At 40.1% G+C, this 21,062-nt stretch overlaps 1 protein-coding gene across 2 annotated transcripts in view; it reads right to left on the bottom strand.

Annotated features, from left to right (window-relative positions):
- The window catches only part of LOC128639905 (toll-like receptor 2), a 75,725-nt gene that overhangs the window by 43,774 nt on the left and 10,889 nt on the right, over window positions 1-21,062 (bottom strand). The window contains exon 2 of one of the 2 annotated variants that reach the window (XM_053692161.1): window positions 3,458-4,248. In XM_053692161.1, the coding sequence (XP_053548136.1) occupies window positions 3,458-4,151 (694 nt within the window). In that variant the 5' untranslated portion in view covers window positions 4,152-4,248. Of the gene's footprint in view, window positions 1-680; window positions 4,249-21,062 lie in introns of those variants that run through there. The other variant, XM_053692160.1, reaches the window with a different exon arrangement.

Raw genomic sequence — 21,062 nt, 5'->3', positions numbered from 1 at the left:
ATTAAACAAGTGGATTTAGATTACAAGTGGAGTACTATTTAACGCTCCAACTAGAGTGTTAATTACGCTAGAAGTAAGCTTTTTTCTCTCGTATTATGAGTTGAAAGTAAAGTGTTTTCGCTAATCCGATGAGTGCAAAAAGCATAAATTAGAATATTGTGTGTGTGTTCACCTACTCCCCCGTAGAAATTAACGGATTAAAAAAGTGTAAAACAAAAATAACAACCCCACTCTCGCAAAAACCCAATCGCATAATCTCATATGCGCTAACCCGACATCAAAATATGAATATTTCACATTCCAATGTTCTGCACATAGCAGAATATGTTCTATTTATTCATAAATAAATATTGCTACATATGTCTGATGGTATTTTTGTAATATGTATACAGTATATGTTTTTTTTTATGTATTAATGTTGTGTTTGTGCACATCTTTTTTAACCCCTTTTCCTTTATGCAAAGTCTTCACTGGCGGTAACCCAATGAGCGCAAATTTAATTTACTCTAGAATGGTCGCATTTATTTTCAACTTGTAATACTGCGTTAAAGTTATCGAGGTCACGATATTGTTATCACGACTAGTAATAACGATAGTGTGACACTTGTAATCTAGATCAAAATCTTTCAGTTTACAGCATATCATCTAGCAGATCCAATACAAGGGGCTCCACCACAACAGTGAGTTAGAGATTAGTTTTATTATTATCTGTTATTTATTAAGCAACAGCAAAATACACATCACAATAAAGGGGTACATTACAGACAAGAGACAGTGACAATGCCAAAATAAAATAAAGCAAGAGGCCAATTTATTAATGTCTGGCGGACATGATACGCAGTAGCGTATCATGTCCGCCAGACAACGCTGAATGTGTACAGCATACACTCTCGACATTCAGCATTGCACAGTGGGTGTCAATCAACCCGATCGTATTCGATCAGGTTGATTGCTGAACACGGTTAAGAGGCGGAGGATCCAGTTAAGGAGCAGCGGTCTTAAGACTGCTGCTTCTAAACTGCTGTTTCCGGCGAGCATGAAGGCTTGCGCGGAAACAAAGGGAACAAGGGTCATTCGGCCCTTGTTAAATCAACCCCCAAGAGTAAATGTTTTTTTTAGCTTTTTCAAAAGATGACTTTCTCTCTCTCTAGTTTAATTTTTTAATATATGTATTACATTTTAGGGAAAAGTTCAATAACAATTCTATAATTGTAAGTACGTGTATACTAAGTTAATGTAGATAATAGAGAAAATATATATGCAGAACTGTTTTAGGGGGTGGAATGAAATGCCTTGAACAACATAGTAATAATCATAATGTACTGCATCAAATTGTTGTTTGTTGTGCATGTGGGATATACACAATTTTAAAAATGGTGGCTTATTTACATAAAAAGGTGCTTATTCTTAGCTATAAGAGCAAAATCCCCCTCACTGGACCCCCATGCAAAGCTGGTATGTCACTGTCACATATCATTTAAATAGCGCTAAATTTCAATTAAAGCTGCCTAAATTGTCTGAGGTATTACCTTTGACTATTGCAGATATAAACATTAGAACTAAGTAGAGGGAAATTCTCAAAAGATCCCTTAGAATTTGGTTGTTTAAGAGTTCTGTGGTGATCCTGATGTGGAAACTATGAGCTTTGTATGTGCCAGAATGTGTTCCATTAAATCCTTGTGCTTCTTTTAGAATGATTAGGGAATATAGAAAAAATGGTCTTAAAATATTTTTTTCTTTTTCTTTTATTGATACAAGATATGTTATACAGTCTTGTGAATCAGTTGTAGGATATAGGGTAAGAATTGGATTGTATTCTTTTAGATTGGCGTTGTGCATTTTTTTTTGTGAAGGAGACATTTTTAAATCCTAACATTACATGTAAAATTTTAAAGGGATTGTGTGGATGGTGTTTTTTGTGGCAAACAAATGTTTAAGGACATCAGCTGCAAATCACAGATAAAGCTCCAATAGGCCATAATAAATTCATATAGATGCCTCCCAACATTTCTTGGAAGCCTTCTGGAATAGAAAGGTCAGGGGACTTGTGGGGGTGGCCCAGTTGTTTTTTATGGGTGGGGCTGGTGAGAGTTGGGGTGTGTCCTGGGAGGAGCTGGGTTAGTTCCTAAAAATATTTGCCCTTAGAAACTGCAGGTAGGACTTTGGTCTGCCGTCCCAACCTGTAACACTCCTGCAGGGTCTGATGATTAGACTAGAAATACTGACCTATTAAGGCTAGTTTGTCACGTTTAATAAGCTCACAGTACATTATTCTAAAAGAGTGTGTCCCTTTTGTCTTTTTTATATTAAAATAAGTACTTCTATTTAAACAATAGATAATTGTTTTTACTTTCCAATGAATTGTTTTTCTTAAATTAAACAGTAAATATAATGCATCCATACCAATTATAACACTTAATTTGCTCATATCTCATATATACATTTACTATGGGTCAATACCCTGATTTTAACTGTGTGGCTACATACTGACAGAAGCATAAATAAAAAGAGAGAAGCGCTCAACCTGGGAACGAACAATAGCATAATAGCTTGCTCTATGGCTAGTTACCACCCAAGAAGCAGCCTCTTTTTGCTCAAAATGTGCCTTTCACAGAGAAGAACTTTCCTGAAGCATATCAGTCTGATCCTGACTTCACAGTACAGTCCAGCCCCGAAATACCAGGCAATCCCTCTCTGAACGAGAGAAACAGCAAAACCCCAGACGTACGTTTCGGCCTATTGTGGGCCTCGTCAGTGAGGTGCAGCCATATCCCTCTAGGCACACTGAGCAACGGGTCCACGTCTGGATTCCCGCATCACACTTAGGGAGACTTCCCAAAATGTCATAATTTGCATAAATAAAAAGAGAGAAGCGCTCAACCTGGGAACGAACAATAGCATAATAGCTTGCTCTATGGCTAGTTACCACCCAAGAAGCAGCCTCTTTTTGCTCAAAAATACTGACAGAAGCATACACACCCTTCCTGGTGTCCAGGGGAGTCAACACAATTTAAAGGAAAATGTTTCTTGGCCAAACAACAGGTGTAATCAGAAGAGTAATTAACAATGGCTTTTCTCCACATCTTTGTAGCCAAGACACTGTCACTGCCAAAGGTGATCTCAAATGTCTCTCTGCATTTCTGTAAGGAGACATAGACAAAGAACAACTGAGCTGTGACAGAGTACCCAGCCAAGAGAGAGGTCTTCATCAAGATGAGGTTTGCCTCTCCTGTCTTCAGGACCATCTGCTTTGTAATTTTCCTAACATTAACTTTATTCCAGCATACAACTTTAATGAATAAAATTGGCATTAAGATCACTACAGTCAGAGCAACTGGTGAAAGTAAGAATACCATTGCTTCTCCTGTTAATAATGGACTATCCATAATACCTGAAAGAAAAAAAAGGATACAAAAACATGTTATTAAAATTAAGATAATACAAAGAAACACTTTACAGGCCATAAATCGTAGGCAAGAAAAGGAAATTGTTGCACTGTTAACTATATCAACAGCTTCCTTATAGAGGTCATCGTCATCCACAAATGCTCTCAGTGAGTCAGGGACAGAATTGGAGAAAACTGCAAGCTGCCAAGGTTCTCTGTCTTCATTGACAAGATTGAGAGTGAGAATTGCCTTTCCACTGTACAACAAAGGCGACTGATAATGAACCAAGCTACAATGAATCATTTGATCATTAGCAGTCAAAGCGACCTGGCACAGTTTGTCAAAGAACTGTTCATCTTCTGCCTCCAGGTAAGTCAAGTGACTGAGATGAAGGGGCATTGGGCATGGCCTGAGCATGATGGGAATGATGGCTTTGTGTCCCATACAATCTCGGAAGAAGGAGAGATTAGCTTCAAAGAGGCACCAGCGACTGCGTACAAAATCTGGACTCAAAACCATCAGGATTTTTTGGCTGCTTTGTATGCTCTCAACCATATTGTCTATGATGGTCTTCCCTGGGAGAAAGTCCCTTTCGTGATAACAGATCTTCAGGATAGGGAAGGTATCTTCTAATTTACGAATAAGACCGTAGACCCAGATAGAATCTCCACTGCTGTAGCTAATAAACAAATGGTACTTGTCATCCTTCAACAAAGCAGGGATTGGGGGTTCCAGAGGGATTGGAGAGTTTGCCATGGCTTTCATGTTAACAGCCTCCAAAATATTGAATTTAAAGACAGCACAAAGTTGTGTCTTCAGTGTTCATTTGAATACGTAGTCTGACCTTTAATGGAACATGAAACTAAAATATAAAGAAAAATACATTAAACTTACTTTGATGATGGATGTAACAATATGCACCACTTACTCTATATAAATTAATATAATTATTATGTTTTTACCAAACTATTGTATTATTATATCAGCATATCTAGCAGACTGTATGCTCCTGGCATAGTTGATATTTCTAAGGGTCATGACAATGTAGATAATGAAAAATAAAAAAAAACCTGGTGAAACTTCTACTAATGGTCAAATCAAATTTAAAACAAATTATTTTAAACAAGTCCTATTAGATTTAATTATCTGAGTTATGCTGTATAATTATTTATGCTAATATATGATAATTAGTAGACATGTGCATTTTGTTTTGTTCCAAATTTAAATTCGGACAAATTTGTCAAATTCGGAGATTCGGATCAATTCGAATTTCCGAATTACCGTAGCACCGAATCTAATGAATAAATCCGAATTAGTTCGGATTTATTCTTAACATTCGGATGGCCATGGACTAATCACAATTACACTAGTATTGTACTGTATATTAGGTTATATCACTCTGCTATGGGTTACACCTAATATTACAGTACATAATACTAGTCTAATACACAGCACATCCCACCTAACACATACGAACTTCCAAATTTACTAATCGAATCCAAACCGAATACATCCGAATACATCCGAATTTATTAGAATCCGAATTAATCCGAACGAATCCGAAACAAATGCATTCGAAAACATCCGAATTGATCCGAAACGAAACAAATTTTGTCGCCGCGCACAAGTCTAATAATTAGCATGGCTGGTATTTTTTCCCCCAAAAAAAGGTGGCAATGCTAATCTGGCATTATAATACTGAAAAGATAAGGTAATTACACACATTTATCCTAATATTTGTTTATGTGCTTGTCCAAAAAATTCAGAACTTCCTATTTTGTCTATCATTCAATAACTCCCAATATTCTATGCTGGAGATTAGAATGGGGTCTAAGGATGTCTTGGCTCAGAGTGCAGGAGGATTTAAGCTTAGGTCAACCATGGCAGGGTTGGGCTATCTGGGCTAGGTTGGTGGGTGTGGATTGGGCCGTATAGGCTAGTCTTTTGTTTGTATCTGTGCAGGCACTCTGGATGGGTTCTCACAGAAGAGTGGGATAGCTTTCAATGGGTATTGCTATTCCAGGATTTCAATTTAAAGCCATCTAAAGAAGGAAGACATAACAGGACAGAGGTACCAGTTTGGTAGCCCCACAGGATACAGGACTCTTGGTTTACTAACAAATATGTTACAACTTTTAAAACAAATATATTTTTTGCAAATTCAAATATACTGCACAATGCTTCTACACATATTTGAAAGACAGTGCATAATATTTCATATTCAACATCTACTGCTAGTTAATAACAATTCTTACTATAAGTAAACATTACATTTTATAATTATTCTTTATAAAGTGCTTTTCTTCTAACTGGGCAAATTTCACTAGAGCTCAGTGAAAATTATAGCTATTAAGATTCAGAGGCGAGATTACATATATGGTGCAGGCTTCAGCTCAAGTGCCGCAACCCGCGCCATCCGTAATTTCACCACGCACATCGGGGTATTACATATAGCGTGCCAGTAGTTCATAAAGTGCCGTAAGTCGGATAAACTAGCGATGTCCAGAAATGACCGTAAATACAAATTTCTGGAGCCGCTAGTGGCTTACGGCACTTTAGAAACTGCCGGCACCTAAGAAAAATTAAAAAAAATATCAAATCTCCCGTAAACGTCTAACTGGCCTCCCAAAAATAAACCTGACACGTAAAAACCCCTTTATCCCCCATCAAATCCACATCAGAACTAATAAAAGTATTAACCCGAAACCGACAACCCCCCCACAACGCAATATGCCTAATTAAACTATTAAACCCTATATCTGCCATCAAACCCACACCGCAAGTAATAATTACATTATTAACCCCTATATCCGCCATCAAACGCACACCGCAAGTAATAATTAAATTATTAACCCCTATAACCGCCATCAAACCCACACAGCAAGTAATAATTACATTATTAACCCCTATATCCGCCATCAAACCCACAACGCAAGTAATAATTACATTATTAACCCCTATTTCCGCCAACCCCAACATCGCAAACTACCTAATGTATTATATTATTAACCCTAATCCCCCATTATCCCACAAAGTCCCTATTAAAACTATTAACCCTTAAACCGCCGTTAACCCACATCGCAAACTACCTATTCAAACTATTAACCCCTAAACCGCCATCCCCCACAACGCAAATAAATAATTAAATTATTAAGCCTCCTAACCTAACATCCCCTAACCTAACACCCCCTAAATTAACCCAAATTACCTACATAAAAAAATAATAAAGTTACTAACTATCGGCTAGATTACGAGTTTTGCGTTTTGGGTGAAAAAGCAGCGTTATGGCTATTTTTCACTACCGCTGGTATTACGAGTTTTGCAGGCTGTACCACACACTTTTTTGGCCGTAACGCAACGTAACTACCGCAGCTTTCAAAAAGTCCTTTTTCAAAGGGACTTCCATAGCGCCGGTATTACGAGTTTGCCTGTCCGGCCAAAAAGTGAGCGGTACAGCCTATAACTACAAGATCCATACCGTAAACTGAAAGTCAGTAGTTATGGGTTTTACGCTACAAAGCTGTAGCATAAAACTCATAACTAAAGTGCTAAAAAGTACACTAACACGCATAAACTACCTATAAACCCCTAAACCGAGGCCCTACCGCATTGCAAACACTTAAATACAATTATTAACCCCTAATCTGCCGCTCCGGACATCGCCGCCACTAAAATAAATTATTAACCCCTATTTTCCGCCATACTCCCGCATCGCAAACACTAGTTAAATATTATTAACCCCTAATCTGCTGCCCTCAAAATCGCCGCCACTATACTAAAGATATAAACCCCTAAACCTAACCCTAAGTCTAACCCTAACACCCACTGACTTTAATATGATTAAAATAAATCTAAATAAAAATTGCAATTAATACCTAAATAATTCCTATTTAAAACTAAATACTTAACTATAAAATAAACCCTAAGCTAGCTACAATATAACTAATAGTTACATTGTATCTAGCTTAGGTTTTATTTTTATTTATTAGTTATTAAGTATTTACTAACTACCTAGCTAAAATAAATACAAATGTACCTGTAAAATAAAACCTAACCTGAGTTATACTAACACCTAACCTTACACTACAATTAAATAAATTACATGAATTAAATACAATTAACTAAATTACAAAAAAAATAAACACTAAATTACACACAATAAAAAAGAAATTATCAAATATTTAAACTATATACACCTAATCTAATAGCCCTATCAAAATAAAGAAGCCCCCCCCAAAATAAAAAAAACATAGCCTACAATAAACTACCAATGGTCCTTAAAAGGGCCTTTTGCGGGGCATTGCCCAAAAGAAATCAGCTCTTTTACCTGTAAAATAAATACAAACAACCCCCCAACAGTAAAACCCACCATCCACACAACCAAACCCCCCAAATAAAATCCTATCTAAAAAAACTAAGCTCCCCATTGCCCTGAAAAGGGCATGTGGATGGGCATTACCCTTAAAAGGGCATTTAGCTCTTTTTCGGTGCCCAAACCCTAAGCTAAAAATAAAGCCCACCCAATAAACCCTTAAAAAAACCTAACACTAACCCCCGAAGATCCACTTACAGTTTTTGAAGACCGGACATCCATCCTCAATGAAGCGGCAGAAGTCTTCGTCCAAGCGGGCCAAAGACTTCATCCAAGTGGGCCGAAGTCTTCATCCAAGCTGGCAGAAGTCTTCATCCAGAAGGCATCTTCTATCTTCATCCATTCGGCGTGGAGCGGCTCCATATTCAAGACATCCGACGCGGAGTATCCTCTTCTGACGACGGCTAACGAAGAATGAAGGTTCCTTTAAGGGACGTCATCCAAGATGGCGTCCCTTGAATTCCTATTGGCTGATAGAATTCTATCAGCCAATCGGAATTAAAGGTGAAAAAATCCTATTGGCTTATGCAATCAGCCAATAGGATTGAGCTTCAATCCTATTGGCTGATCCAATCACGGTGAGCAAACATCCCAGAACCACACGGGGGCACCTAGTGAATGACCTGCAGAGAGCTGGGACCAACCTAACATAGGCTACCATCAGTAATTCACACTACGCCACCAGGGACTCAGATCCTGCAGTGTCAGATGTGTCCCCCTGCTTAAGCCAGTACATGTCCAGGCCCGTCTGAAGTATGCTAGAGAGCATTTGGATGATCCAGAAGCAGATTGGGAGAATGTCATATGGTCAGATGAAACTAAAGTAGAACTGTTTGGTAGAAACACAACTCGTTGTGTTTGGAGGAGAGAGAATGCTGAGTTGCAACCAAAGAGAACACCATACCTACTGTGAAGCATGGGGGTGGCAACATCATGCTTTCGGGCTGTTTCTTTGCAAAGGGAACAGGACGACTGATCCGTGTACATGAATGAATGGGGCCATGTATTGTGAGATTTTGAGTGCAAACCTCCTTCCATCAGCAAGGGCATTGAAGATGAAACATGGCTGGGTCTTTCAGCATGACAATGATCCCAAACACCACCTGGGCAACGAAGGAGTGGCTTCGTAAGAAGCATTTCAAGGTCCTGGAGTGGCCTAGCCAGTCTCCAGATCTCAACCCCATAGAAAACCTTTGGAGGGAGTTGAAAGTCTGTATTGCCCAGCAACAGCCCCAAAACATCACTGCTCTAGAGGAGATCTGCATGCAGGAATGGGCCAACATACCAGCAACAGTGTGTGACAACCTTGTGAAGACTTACAGAAAACATTTGACCTCTGTCATTGCCAACAAAGGATATATAACAAAGTATTGAGATGAACTTTTGATATTGACCAAATACTTATTTTCCACCATAATTTGCAAATAAATTCTTTCCAAATCAGACAATGTGATTGTCTGGATTTGTTTCCACATTTTGTCTCTCATAGTTGAGGTATACCTATGATGAAAATTACAGGCCTCTCTCATCTTCTTAAGTGGGAGAACTTGCACAATTGGTGGCTGACTAAATACTTTTTTGCCCCACTGTATATATATCCTCCAAACCTTTATTTAGAAGTTATACATACTTAAAATAACAACAAAATGTGGGGACCAAAATTAAAGGGAAATGAAACCCAAATTTTTATTTTGTGATTCAGAGAAAGCATGCAGTTTTAAACAACTTTCCAATTTATTTCTATTATCTAATTTGCTTTGTTCTCATGGTATGCTTTGTTGAAAAACATATCTAAATAGGCTCAGGAGCTGCTGATTGGTGGTTTCACATGTATTCCTCATGTTATTGGCTCATCCATGTGCACTGCTGTTTCTTCAACCAAAGATACTAAAAGAAGGAAGCAAAATAGATAATAGAAGTAAATTGGAAAGTTGTTTAAAATGGTATTCTCTATCTAAATCGTGATTATAAAAATTGGGTTTCATTTCCCTTTAAAGGGACATGCAATATTCGATAAAGCAAACCCTCTTTCCATAGACTTCCCCCTGATAACCTCTTTAAAGGGACATTAAACACTTTGAGATGGCAATATAAAATGATAAATCATATACAGGTATATATATATATATATATATATATATATATAAAACAGCATGAAAGAACGCACTCGCCGGGTCTTGTGAAGCAAGTATTATTTAATACATAAAGAAATGTGACGTTTCGGGGTCGTTAACCCCCGTATTCAGACCTGAGGACGGGGCTAACGACCCCGAAACTTCACATTTCTTTATGTATTAAATTATACTTGCTTCATAAGACCCGGCGAGTGCGTTCTTTCATGCTGTTTTGTTTACCTTTTTTGAATGCACCCTGGGCATGCTGTTCAGTGTAAAGTGAGTGCTGAGCCCACAGGGGATTTTATATATATATATATAGATATATATATATATATACTATATATGAGTTTGTAATGTCTGTCGCCGTTGGCAGTTGCGCATGCATCCTCAATGGAATGTTGGCAGCGCAAGGACAAAAGAATTCACCTGGATGCAGCTTCGCTGCATCCAGGTGAATTCTGAAAATGGCAGGGTGGTGAAAGAATCTACAGAAGGTGCGGGATGCAGCGTAAGCTGTATCCCGGTAGATGCATCGAAGGCAAACAGAGCATTAAAAAAGCAACACCTAATTGCCCACATTAAAGTATTTTTTTTACAAAAACTAACCGCCCGCATAAAGTATTAAAAAAAAAACACACCGCCCGCACGAAATATAACAAAAAAACCTACACAAAGTATTAACTCTTAAATTGCAAAACCCCCACATCGCACTAAACCTATTTTCCCTATTAACCCCTAAACCGCAAAACCCCTACATCGCAATAAACCTATTTAACTTATTAACCCCTAAACCGCAAAATTCCTACATCGCAATAAACCTATTTACCCTATTAACCCCTAAACCGCAAAACCCCTACATCACAAAAACCCTAACCTAACACCCCATTAAATAAACCCAAATTACCTAAACTAATACATTCTAAAAATAAAAAAAATAAAAAAAACTAACATTACAGAAAATAAAAAAATCAAATTACCAAATTTAACAAAATTAAATCTAATCCCTATTAAAATAAAAAAGACCCCCCAAAATAAAAACACCCCCTACTCTAATAATAAACTACCAGTAGCCCTTAAAAGGGCTTTTTGCAGGGCATTGCCCCAAGATAATTAGCTCTTTTGCAAAAAATATAAATATATATAAATATATATAAATATGCAAAAAAAAGTCCCACCTAACATTAAACCCCCCACCCCCCAAAATAAAAGAACCTAACACTAAAAAACCTAAACTACCCATTGCCCTGAAAAGGGCATTTGTTTGGGCATTGCCCTTAAAAGGGCATTTGGCTCTTTTTCTGCCCATCCCTAATCTAAATAAAACAAATCCCCCCAAAAAAACCTTTAAAAAATCCTAAGTCTAACCCCCAGGTTGGTATTTACGGTACCTGAAGTCTGGCGGAGAAGGTCCTGTTCCAGGCGGTGAAGTCTTCTTCCAAGTGCAACCTCTTCTTCTTCCAGGCACATCCTGCGCAGAGCGGTGCTGAAGACTGAAGACCGCGGAGCTAAAGACCGGCGACCCTGGAACTGAAGACCGGCGACCTCGGAGCCATGGAGCGTGGAGGATCATCTTTGTACGATCTCCACCGTACACTGAATAGTGAATTCAAGGTACGCGATTAAAGATTGCGCCCTTTGAATTCCTATTGGCTGATTTGATTCTTCCAATTCAAATCAGCCAATAGGATGAAAGCTACTCAAATCCTATTGGCTATTTAAATTAGCCAATAGCATGAGAGCAAGTGAAATTCTGTTGGTTGATTTGAATAGCCAATTAAATTTCACTTACTCTCATCCTATTGGCTAATTTAAATAGCCAATATGATTTGAGAAGCTTTCATCCTGTTGGTTGATTTGAATTGGAAGAATTAAATCAGCTAATAGGAATTCAAGGGACGCCATCTTTAATCGCGTACCTTGAATTCACTATTCAGTGTACGGTGGAGATCGTACGAAGAGGATCCTCCACGCTCCATGGCTCCGCGGTCGCCGATCTTCAGTTCCAGGGTCGCCGGTCTTCAGCTCCGCGGTCTTCAGCTCCGCTCAGTGCAGGATGTTCCTGGAAGAAGAAGAGGTTGCGCTTGGAAGAAGACTTCACCGCCTGGAATAGGACCTTCTCTGCCGGACTTCAGGAACCGTGAGTACCAACCTGGGGGTTAGACTTAGGATTTTTTAAGGTTTTTTTGGGGGGATTTGTTTTATTTAGATTAGGGATGGGCAGAAAAAGAGCTAAATGCCCTTAAAGGGCTACTGGTAGTTTATTATTAGAGTAGGGGGTGTTTTTATTTTGGAGGGGTCTTTTTTTTTTTTTTTTTTTGGTAATTTGATTTTTTATTTTCTGTAATGTTAGCTTTTTTTAATTTTTGTAAACTTATTTTTTTTTAATTTTTGTAACTTTAGAATGTATTAGTTTAGGTAATTTGGGTTTATTTAATGGGGTGTTAGGTTAGGGGTTGTTAGGTTAGGGGGTGTTAGGTAAGGGGTTTTTAGGTTAGGGGGTGTTAGGTTAGGGTACTTAGTTATATAAAATAGGTTGTTTCTACATCTGTAGTTTAAAATATAATTAGACTGCCCTCTGGGCAGGCTTATCGACTAGTAAATTATATATATATATATATATATATATATATATATATATATATAATCTAATTTTCATTATAGACAGTGACGAACAGAAAATTAATACATTTTGTGATTATCTCAACAACAATAGCAGTGGGATTAAACTAATAGGAGAACAGAATCAAAATACCATCTGTTTTTTGGATATTGTGATCACTGGTAAAAACAATGGCATTATTGAAACTGATTTATATAGGAAACCCACATCGGGGAACACCATACTTGAATATAAATCCTGCCACCCAAGACACACTATACAGGGAATACCGAAAGGCCAATTTATAAGGGCCAAGTGACTTATAACTTACAGGCTGAAGGACTGACTGACCGACTTAAAGAAAGAGGGTACGATCTTAGAGTATTAGAGAAGGCACGAAAAGAGGTAGATTGTCTACCTAGGGAGAATTTATTAAGATATCATGACAAAAAGGGTAAAAGTGAAACAACATTAGAATATTCTAAACCTAAGTTCATAACCACATATAGCCTAGAGTATGGCAAAATATGTCACATCATAAAAGAGAGTCTAACAATATTGTATACAGATCCTGGACTTAAACAGGTTATACAAAATGGTTGTGAGTTCATATCAAGGAAAGGAAAATTAATTGGTAATTTTATATCCCCCTCTGATTGTTCAATTAAACCCAATAGCTGTTGGCTTAAAAAGAGAAAGGGTTTCTATAAATAGAAAAAAAGTATGCAAAACTTACAACTATGTTTCTGAGGGAGATAGATGTGTCCACATTTACACATAAGATCTACTGTATAATATTAATTTTTACATGAACTGCAACACAACTCATGTAATATATTTATTGACCTGTAGGGGGTGCTCTAAGCAGTATGTAGGGAGAACAAAGAGACCCCTAAAGGACAGGTTTTTGGCACATATTAGATCAATTGAGGATGAAGAGTCAGACACCCCCATTGCTCGTCATTTCAGAGAATTTCACAATGCTGACCCCAAGTTATTAACTGTACAAGCCATAGACCACGTACCTTTGTGGAAAAGGGGAGGGGATAGAGAGGCCAAATTAAATACAAGGGAAATATTTTGGATCTTTACCCTCAACACAAGTATCCCCCAAGGTCTAAATTTCAGGAGAGACATTGATTTATGTGTCTAAGTTTATAATTACTACTATGTTAAGGCTATAATTACTGTAACCTCACTTATAATAGTGCTACATATAAAGATTGATGTGTTGTAATACTAAAAAAGTTTATAGAAATAAGTTTAATATATGGCACATTAATAATTAAGTGATGGTAGCAACTAGTTAGAGAGCATACAATACAGGCTGTAATGGAGACTATATTAATGTATGTATATACCTTTAAGTTAAAATGCCTATTTAAGGTGAGATGATTGGGTTACCTGTGAGCAGTGAACAAGTGCCGGAAGGCACGAAACATGTCTGCTGCAGTCTAACCCAGCAGTCTCCTTTGCCTGTCTGCTGTGGAGGCTGCTATTTATGTACTGACTGTGCATTTATATGTTTTTATTGTGGATTGCCTAATAAAGATGCGTTTTATGGAACACACTATATCCAGGACATCTTTCTTTTGAACTTTGTGTACCCTTAAAGCGCTTGAGATGAGAGCGCTGTGTTCTGGCTGGTGTATCCATACTTCGGCGTGTGACGTCATCCCACGCTCCATAGTGCCGTGAATACAGGAAGTGGGTAAGGCAGAGCGCATCGCTCAAATCTGTTTGTTTATATATATATATATATATATATATATATTTATATATAAAAACTCTGCAATATACTTTCATTATTTATTTTGTCCGCTTTCCCTGTAATTCCATTCTGAAATTGTGAGCTGTGCTTCCATTTCTAACAGAAACTTAAAATAACACTGTTATATTACACACAGCCATTGGCTGCACTCTCTAGTGACCCATTTATTAGACATGTGTGTTTTGTTTGGGCAAAATTTTGGCCGATTCAAAGATTCGAACGCATCTGAATTTCCCAATCAGCACCATAACTAAAACCCCGAAACATTCCGAAAATAAATAAATCAGTTTCCAAATTTTCGGATCCATTCTTTATTTATATTCTGAATTTTTCATGGTTCTAACCTAAACCGCAGTTCTCCGACATCGCTGACACTAAGTAAATCACAAAATAAAGCTAATAAAACCCCTAAACCGCAGTTCCCCGACATCGCTGACACTAACTAAACCTATTAACCCCTAAACCGCCGTTCCCAAACATTGTCAACACAAACGAAACCAATTAACCCCTAAACCGCTGTTCCCAAACATTGCCGTCATGAACTAAACCTATTAACCCCTAAACCGCAGTTCACCGACATCGCAGACACAAACTAAATCACTAAAGCTATTATCCCCTAAACCGCAGTTCCCAAACGTTGCTAAAACTAACTAAACCTCTTAACCCCTAAACCGCAGTTCCCAAACATTGCCAACACTAACTGAACCTATTAACCCCTAAACCGCTACCCCCACATTGCAACAACCTTAATTTAACTATATTAACCTCAAAACCTAACACCCCCTAACTTTAACATAATTAAAATAAACCTAAATTAAAGTTACAATTATTAACTAGCTACAGTACCTATTTAAAAATAAATTCAAACTTACCTGTGAAATAAAAATAAAATTTAAGCTAGCTACAATATAACTATTTACTAACTACCTAGTTAAAATAAATTCAAACTTCCCTGTGAAATAAAAATAAAACTTAAGCTAGCTACAATATAACTATTTACTAACTACCTAGTTAAAATAAATACAAACTTACCTGTGATATAAAAATAAAACCTAAGCTTACACTAATAAAACCTAAGATTACTAAAAAATATTAAAACTACAATTACAACAGGGGGGCGGAGCTAGCCAGCGTCCAAGATGGTCGCTAGCATGTAGAGCTCTGAAGTAGGGTCGGCCCAAAAACAGCCTTAACACCATAGAACCTGCGAGCTGGAAGCTAATAACAAGTGCGCCTGTCTCCTAATAGCCCAGGGATCACATGAAGTGAGGCGGAGAAGACCTGGTGTTATAATTAGCACCGCACACTACCGCGGCCTCCCGCGGCCTTCTGATGACTACCCACATGGCCAGCACCGAGCCTTAACAACACCCGTTACGGAGGTGCGGCGCACACAGAAGCCTTCACACCGCTTACCGGAGGAGCAACTTTACACCGCACGTTCAGCGCTCTCTATCTGACTGGCCACGCGGACACCATGCGAGAGGTGAGAACGTAATGCAGACATGCTAGTCTCCATTACCGTATAACACACACATTGTGGCCTCATCACTGTAACCACACAGGGGTAACTGCTCCCACAACCGGGCAAATCACGTTATACAGCCTATCTAACCTCCATCACTCACCAAATATCCCTGCATTCTATATGGCCCACTGCGCTGCATGACACAAAGATGGCGCCGATAGTCACATCAGCACAGGAATTACAGCCTCACTATACTCAGTGAAGGGGGAGATAACGCACACTTACAGGCGCTTTGTCAATGGACATTAACCCTCTCATTAAATTTGCTCCTAACCACAGCAATTGAACCAGTGTATCACATCAGAAGGGCTCCCTTCCCACTATGTCAACCAGGAGGGCACCTAGAGCTGAAAAACCCAGTAAGAGCAGCGCAGCCCCCACAGTTCACAATTTTTTCAAAGTAGTTGAAATGGCAGCTACAGACCCAACTGAACACTCGGATAAACTGCCTTCTTTAACATCTTCATCAGATACAGGCACAACAGAGACAATGCTCACTAAAGCGGACCTGCAATCTCTGCCCTCCAAAGAGGATTTCAACAACTTTATTGCCTAAGTCAGCTCCATGTTAAAGTCCAGCTTATCTGAAGTCAGAAAAGAGATAAGTGAAATTGGCAATAGAATAGCACAACTAGAAGAAGACTTAGAACACACAGATAGGCTGCTGGATGTCCAGTCACAGCAGACATACCACCATTCCACTCTAATAACACAACTACAGAACCAAGTGGAGGACTTGGATAATAGGGGGAGACGCCAGAACATTAGAATTCGGGGTGTCACTGAGAACATCAAAACCCCAGAGCTCCTCCCCTATCTACAGACCTTATTTAACACACTTATGGATAACAAAGAAGAAATTGAGTATCCGCTTGATCGGTACCACAGAGCTTTGAGACCAACTCCCAAAGACGCAGCCCCTCCAAGGGACATAATTATAAAATTCACAAGTTTCAGAGACAAAGAAGATATCCTCACCGCGGCGAGGAAGAAATCACCTATATCACACAAGGGCTGTGCACTTCAATTTTTTGCTGATTTAAGTCAGCTCACACTAGCCAAGCGACGGGAGACCAGATACCTCACTTTACACCTCAGAAACCTTGGAATCCCCTACAGATGGGGCTTTCCATTTTGCCTCAAAGCGATCAAGGATAATACAACTGCAATTTACAGATCAACAGAGGACCTGGAAGACTTCTGCTCATCATTAAAGATCTCGCAACCCAGCCTCCCATCGCTACAGGAAGCCCCTAAAGATCAGCGACCACCAAGACCACACAGGCAAGAATGGACTCCTGTCTACCATGGGAAAAAGACCAAGCCCTCCAAGGGAATACCTCCGAATCAAGGAGCAGTCACCTGACTGCAAGGACTACCTTGTGTTAAGTAACCTATATCTGTTGATTGCCATGTTACACCTTGCCACAGCATGGTGTGGTCCATATAGACATTATGCCACATCCTAGGCACATATCTGTTGCTTTGTTATTGTTTTTTTTATGCTCTTCCTCCCCTTAATGGGTTTAACAATTACCCCACAGTTTTTCTCTGCACTGCACAGTACTAATATTTAATTGTGTATATGTTTTAATATGCTGCATGCGCCATGTATACAACAAACCAAGCATGTGATTATTGCGCCATATGCGCCATAAGTACGACGAAAGGCTGACCATCCCATAGAGAGTTCTCTCCCTGTAGCAGTGTCTATACCTCATAATTCCAGTCCCATATTCTGAGGCCGACCTGCTACCGCAAGTCGTAGCAGCTACTTATCCCCCCCCCCTACTCCCCCCTTTTTGTTTTTCATTTTTATCCACCTGAAAGCGTAGCATGAGGTTTGTTTATGCTTTTAGATTAAGTTTTACATATGTTGTTATGTTTTTGTTTATGTTTGCCTTTTACCATTTCAGATACGCCTTCTCTGAACTGCCTCTACCACCACCTACCTTTCCTCCCCCTTCTCCCTGGTCTGGTCGGACCCGCACGACTCACCCTATAACTCAGCCCCAGGATCTGGATCCATTCGACATAAGGTACCCCCCTTGCGAGCACACAGCACAGAGCCAGTATGGCTCCCACTCTTCCCACCTCCCCCACCCCACTGATAGCTTAGAATGACTCCCACAGTGTCACAGTACTCCCTCCCCACTGGAACACACACCGTCAAACTAATAACCCTTAATGCCAGGGGACTGAACTCACCCACAAAGAGGTCGGTCGCTCTCTCCTGTTTTAAAAGCGCTAAGGCAGATGTAGTCTTCATACAGGAGACGCACTTCCCGAAAGATAACTCACCTAAATTCTCAAATAGAGACTTCCCCACTGCATATTTTGCGTCCCATGCCAGCAAGCGCGGGGGGGTAGGGATTATGTTCCACAGATCACTACCGTTTCAATTGTCACAAGTAGAGGCAGACCCAGGGGGCAGATGGCTAATCCTTACTGGCCTCCTATACAATCGACCTATTACCCTGGCCAACATCTACACCCCGAATTCCAAACAGGCACAGTTTTTTAGAAAAGTCGCAAATAAGATACTCCAGGTCCAAAAGGGCTCTCTAGTCCTGGCCGGGGATTTGAACGTAGCCCTTGACCCTTGTATCGACTGCTCCCTAAGCCGAGGCAGCGTACCCCTTAAAACCATTCAGGACATAACTACGACCACCCACAAACTTACCCTGATAGACGCATGGCGGGCGAAACATCCAGGTCAGCGCGACTACGCGTTTTTCTCTAACCCGCACAGGTGCTACTCGCGTATAGACTACATTTTCACAGACCAAATTACATACAGCCTAGTGAGGGACGATGACATAGAACCTATTAGTTGGACAGACCACGCTATGGTGACAACCACATTAAACTGGTTAGATAGGCCCCTTTCCCCTTACGTGTGGAGGCTCGATGAATCACTGCTAAAAAAACCAGAGTTATCCACACGACTGGCAGAAAAACTAAAAGAATATTTTGAACTAAACAATATACCAGGTATAGCACCGCACACCCTATGGGAGGCCCACAAATGTGTAATCAGGGGCGAAATAATTAAACACAAAGCACAGCTGTCTAAACAATACCGAGAATCATACAGGTCCGCGACACAGAGCATTCGCGACATAGAGCTACAGCATAAAATGTCCTCACAGGACAAGAACCTAACAGATAGATTGAAGCAGGCGAGGAATGACTTAAATAGACTAATTTATAAAGAGGCTCAAACGAAGGCATTCTTCCTTAAGAAAATGTATCTAGCTACCTCCAATAAGATAGGCCCCTCCCTAGCTAAATCTCTCAAGGAACAAAAACTTAGCTCTTACATACACAGTCTAATTGACTCTGCCGGTCATCAAGCCCTTAGCAGCCACCAAATCGTTGACCAATTCAGGTCTTTCTATAACAACTTATACAATCTACCGAGCCCCCCACTCGCGGCAACCCCACAGGCGCGGGAACAGTACATTGAGGAAGCTGCCCTACTGGTACTCCCTCCAGAGCTATCAGAAACCCTGGAAGCCCCAATAACTACCTCGGAGGTACTCCTAGCAATAAAATCCCTTCCACTACGTAAGAGCCCAGGGCCAGACGGGTTCACCAACATCTACTATAAACAGTTTAGACAGCTATTAGCTCCACACCTAACCTCCATGTTTGCAACAATAGATAAGCAGGTACCATGGCCCAAACACACCTTAGAAGCCCATATCATTGTTTTGCCAAAGGTGGATAGGGACCCCCAAAAAGTGGAAAATTATAGACCTATTTCGCTACTAAATTCTGATATTAAACTTTACGCAAAAATATTAGCAACACGACTGAACACAATCCTTCCCCAAATTATCCACGTAGACCAAACAGGGTTCATTCCCAGAAGGGAAGCACGAGACAACACCATCCGTGTACTCCACCTAATAGAACAGTCCAGCCGGTCTAACGCACCGTCAATTGTAATATCAACCGTCGCTGAAAAAGCCTTTGACCGGCTGGACTGGGAGTTCCTCCATTCTTGCCTGTCCGCCTTTGGCATAGGAAGGGTAATGATCCAAAGAATTCTCAGCTTATACTCCCAACCCTCAGCACGGGTTAAGGCTAATGGTATTCTCTCCGACAGCTTCGAGATAAGAAACGGGATGAGGCAGGGATGCCCCTTGTCTCCACTCCTTTTCGCCATCTCAATGGAAGTCCTGGCCTCTCAGATCAGAAACAACCCCAACATTACAGGAATTGAGCTAGGCCCTAATACATATAAAGTAACACTCTACGCGGACGATGTCCTACTTCTACTCACCCACCCGAGTGCCTCACTACCCCACCTATTAGGAGAGTTTGATAGATTTAGTGCCCATTCCAACTTCCTCATCAATGCTAGGAAATCTGAGATTTTAAATATAAACATTGAAAAGCAGCAGTTTGCAGCTTTGGCGAACTGCTGCCCCTACAAACTAAACTGTGACAAAATTAAATACCTTGGTGTTTATCTTACCCCGAATAGCGGCAAACTGTTTAAACATAACTACATACCTATTATGCATAGACTCAAGAAAGAGCTAGACAACTGGCAAAACAAACCACTTTCGTGGTGGGGCCGCATACAGGCGGTCAAGATGACTGCCCTCCCGCGGCTGCTTTACATAATGCAGGCGGTGCCAATACACCTACCAAACACATACCTCCACCAAATACAGTCAATGCTAAATTCATTCATCTGGGGAAGTATTAAACCACGCATAAGCAAAAAAGTCATTATGTCCCCACTAGGAGCGGGAGGACTGGGTGTACCCTCGATCCAGCAATATTATAAGGCAATAGTGATGCAGAGAGTTCTTGAATGGCATGACAGCACAAATAGCAAAGCATGGGCATCTATTGACTCTTTCCTTTTAACCTCACCTAACCTGGGTCCCCTAACCTGGATCAGCCCCTCAGCCCGACCACCCCTCGCAAAGACATCCCAACTCTATGCCCACCTTTTCAAGACCTGGGACATAATCCGAGCCAAAGACAAGGGTATTTCTTCCCCTATCTCCCCGATGACACCAATATCACACAACCCCGAGTTCTTAGGAGGCCTATTGGCGGAGAGGCATTGCCCAGGCGGCATGTCAAATACAACCCCATTTGCCAACCTGGTCTCTAACCACACACTAAAAACACGCTCACAAATGACAGACATAGCTGGGGGGAGTTTCTCCTCCTGGCTCAAATATGCCCAACTGACACACCTCCTGAAAATCTCACCCCATAGGGACAGTCTAACTAGAGAACTGACCCCATTTGAAAGGCTGT

Source organism: Bombina bombina, chromosome 9, assembly GCF_027579735.1.
Source record: "Bombina bombina isolate aBomBom1 chromosome 9, aBomBom1.pri, whole genome shotgun sequence".
Classification (NCBI taxonomy): Eukaryota; Metazoa; Chordata; class Amphibia; order Anura; family Bombinatoridae; genus Bombina; species Bombina bombina.
Note: the sequence above shows the minus strand (reverse complement) of the source record. Positions and strands in the feature narration are given on the sequence as shown.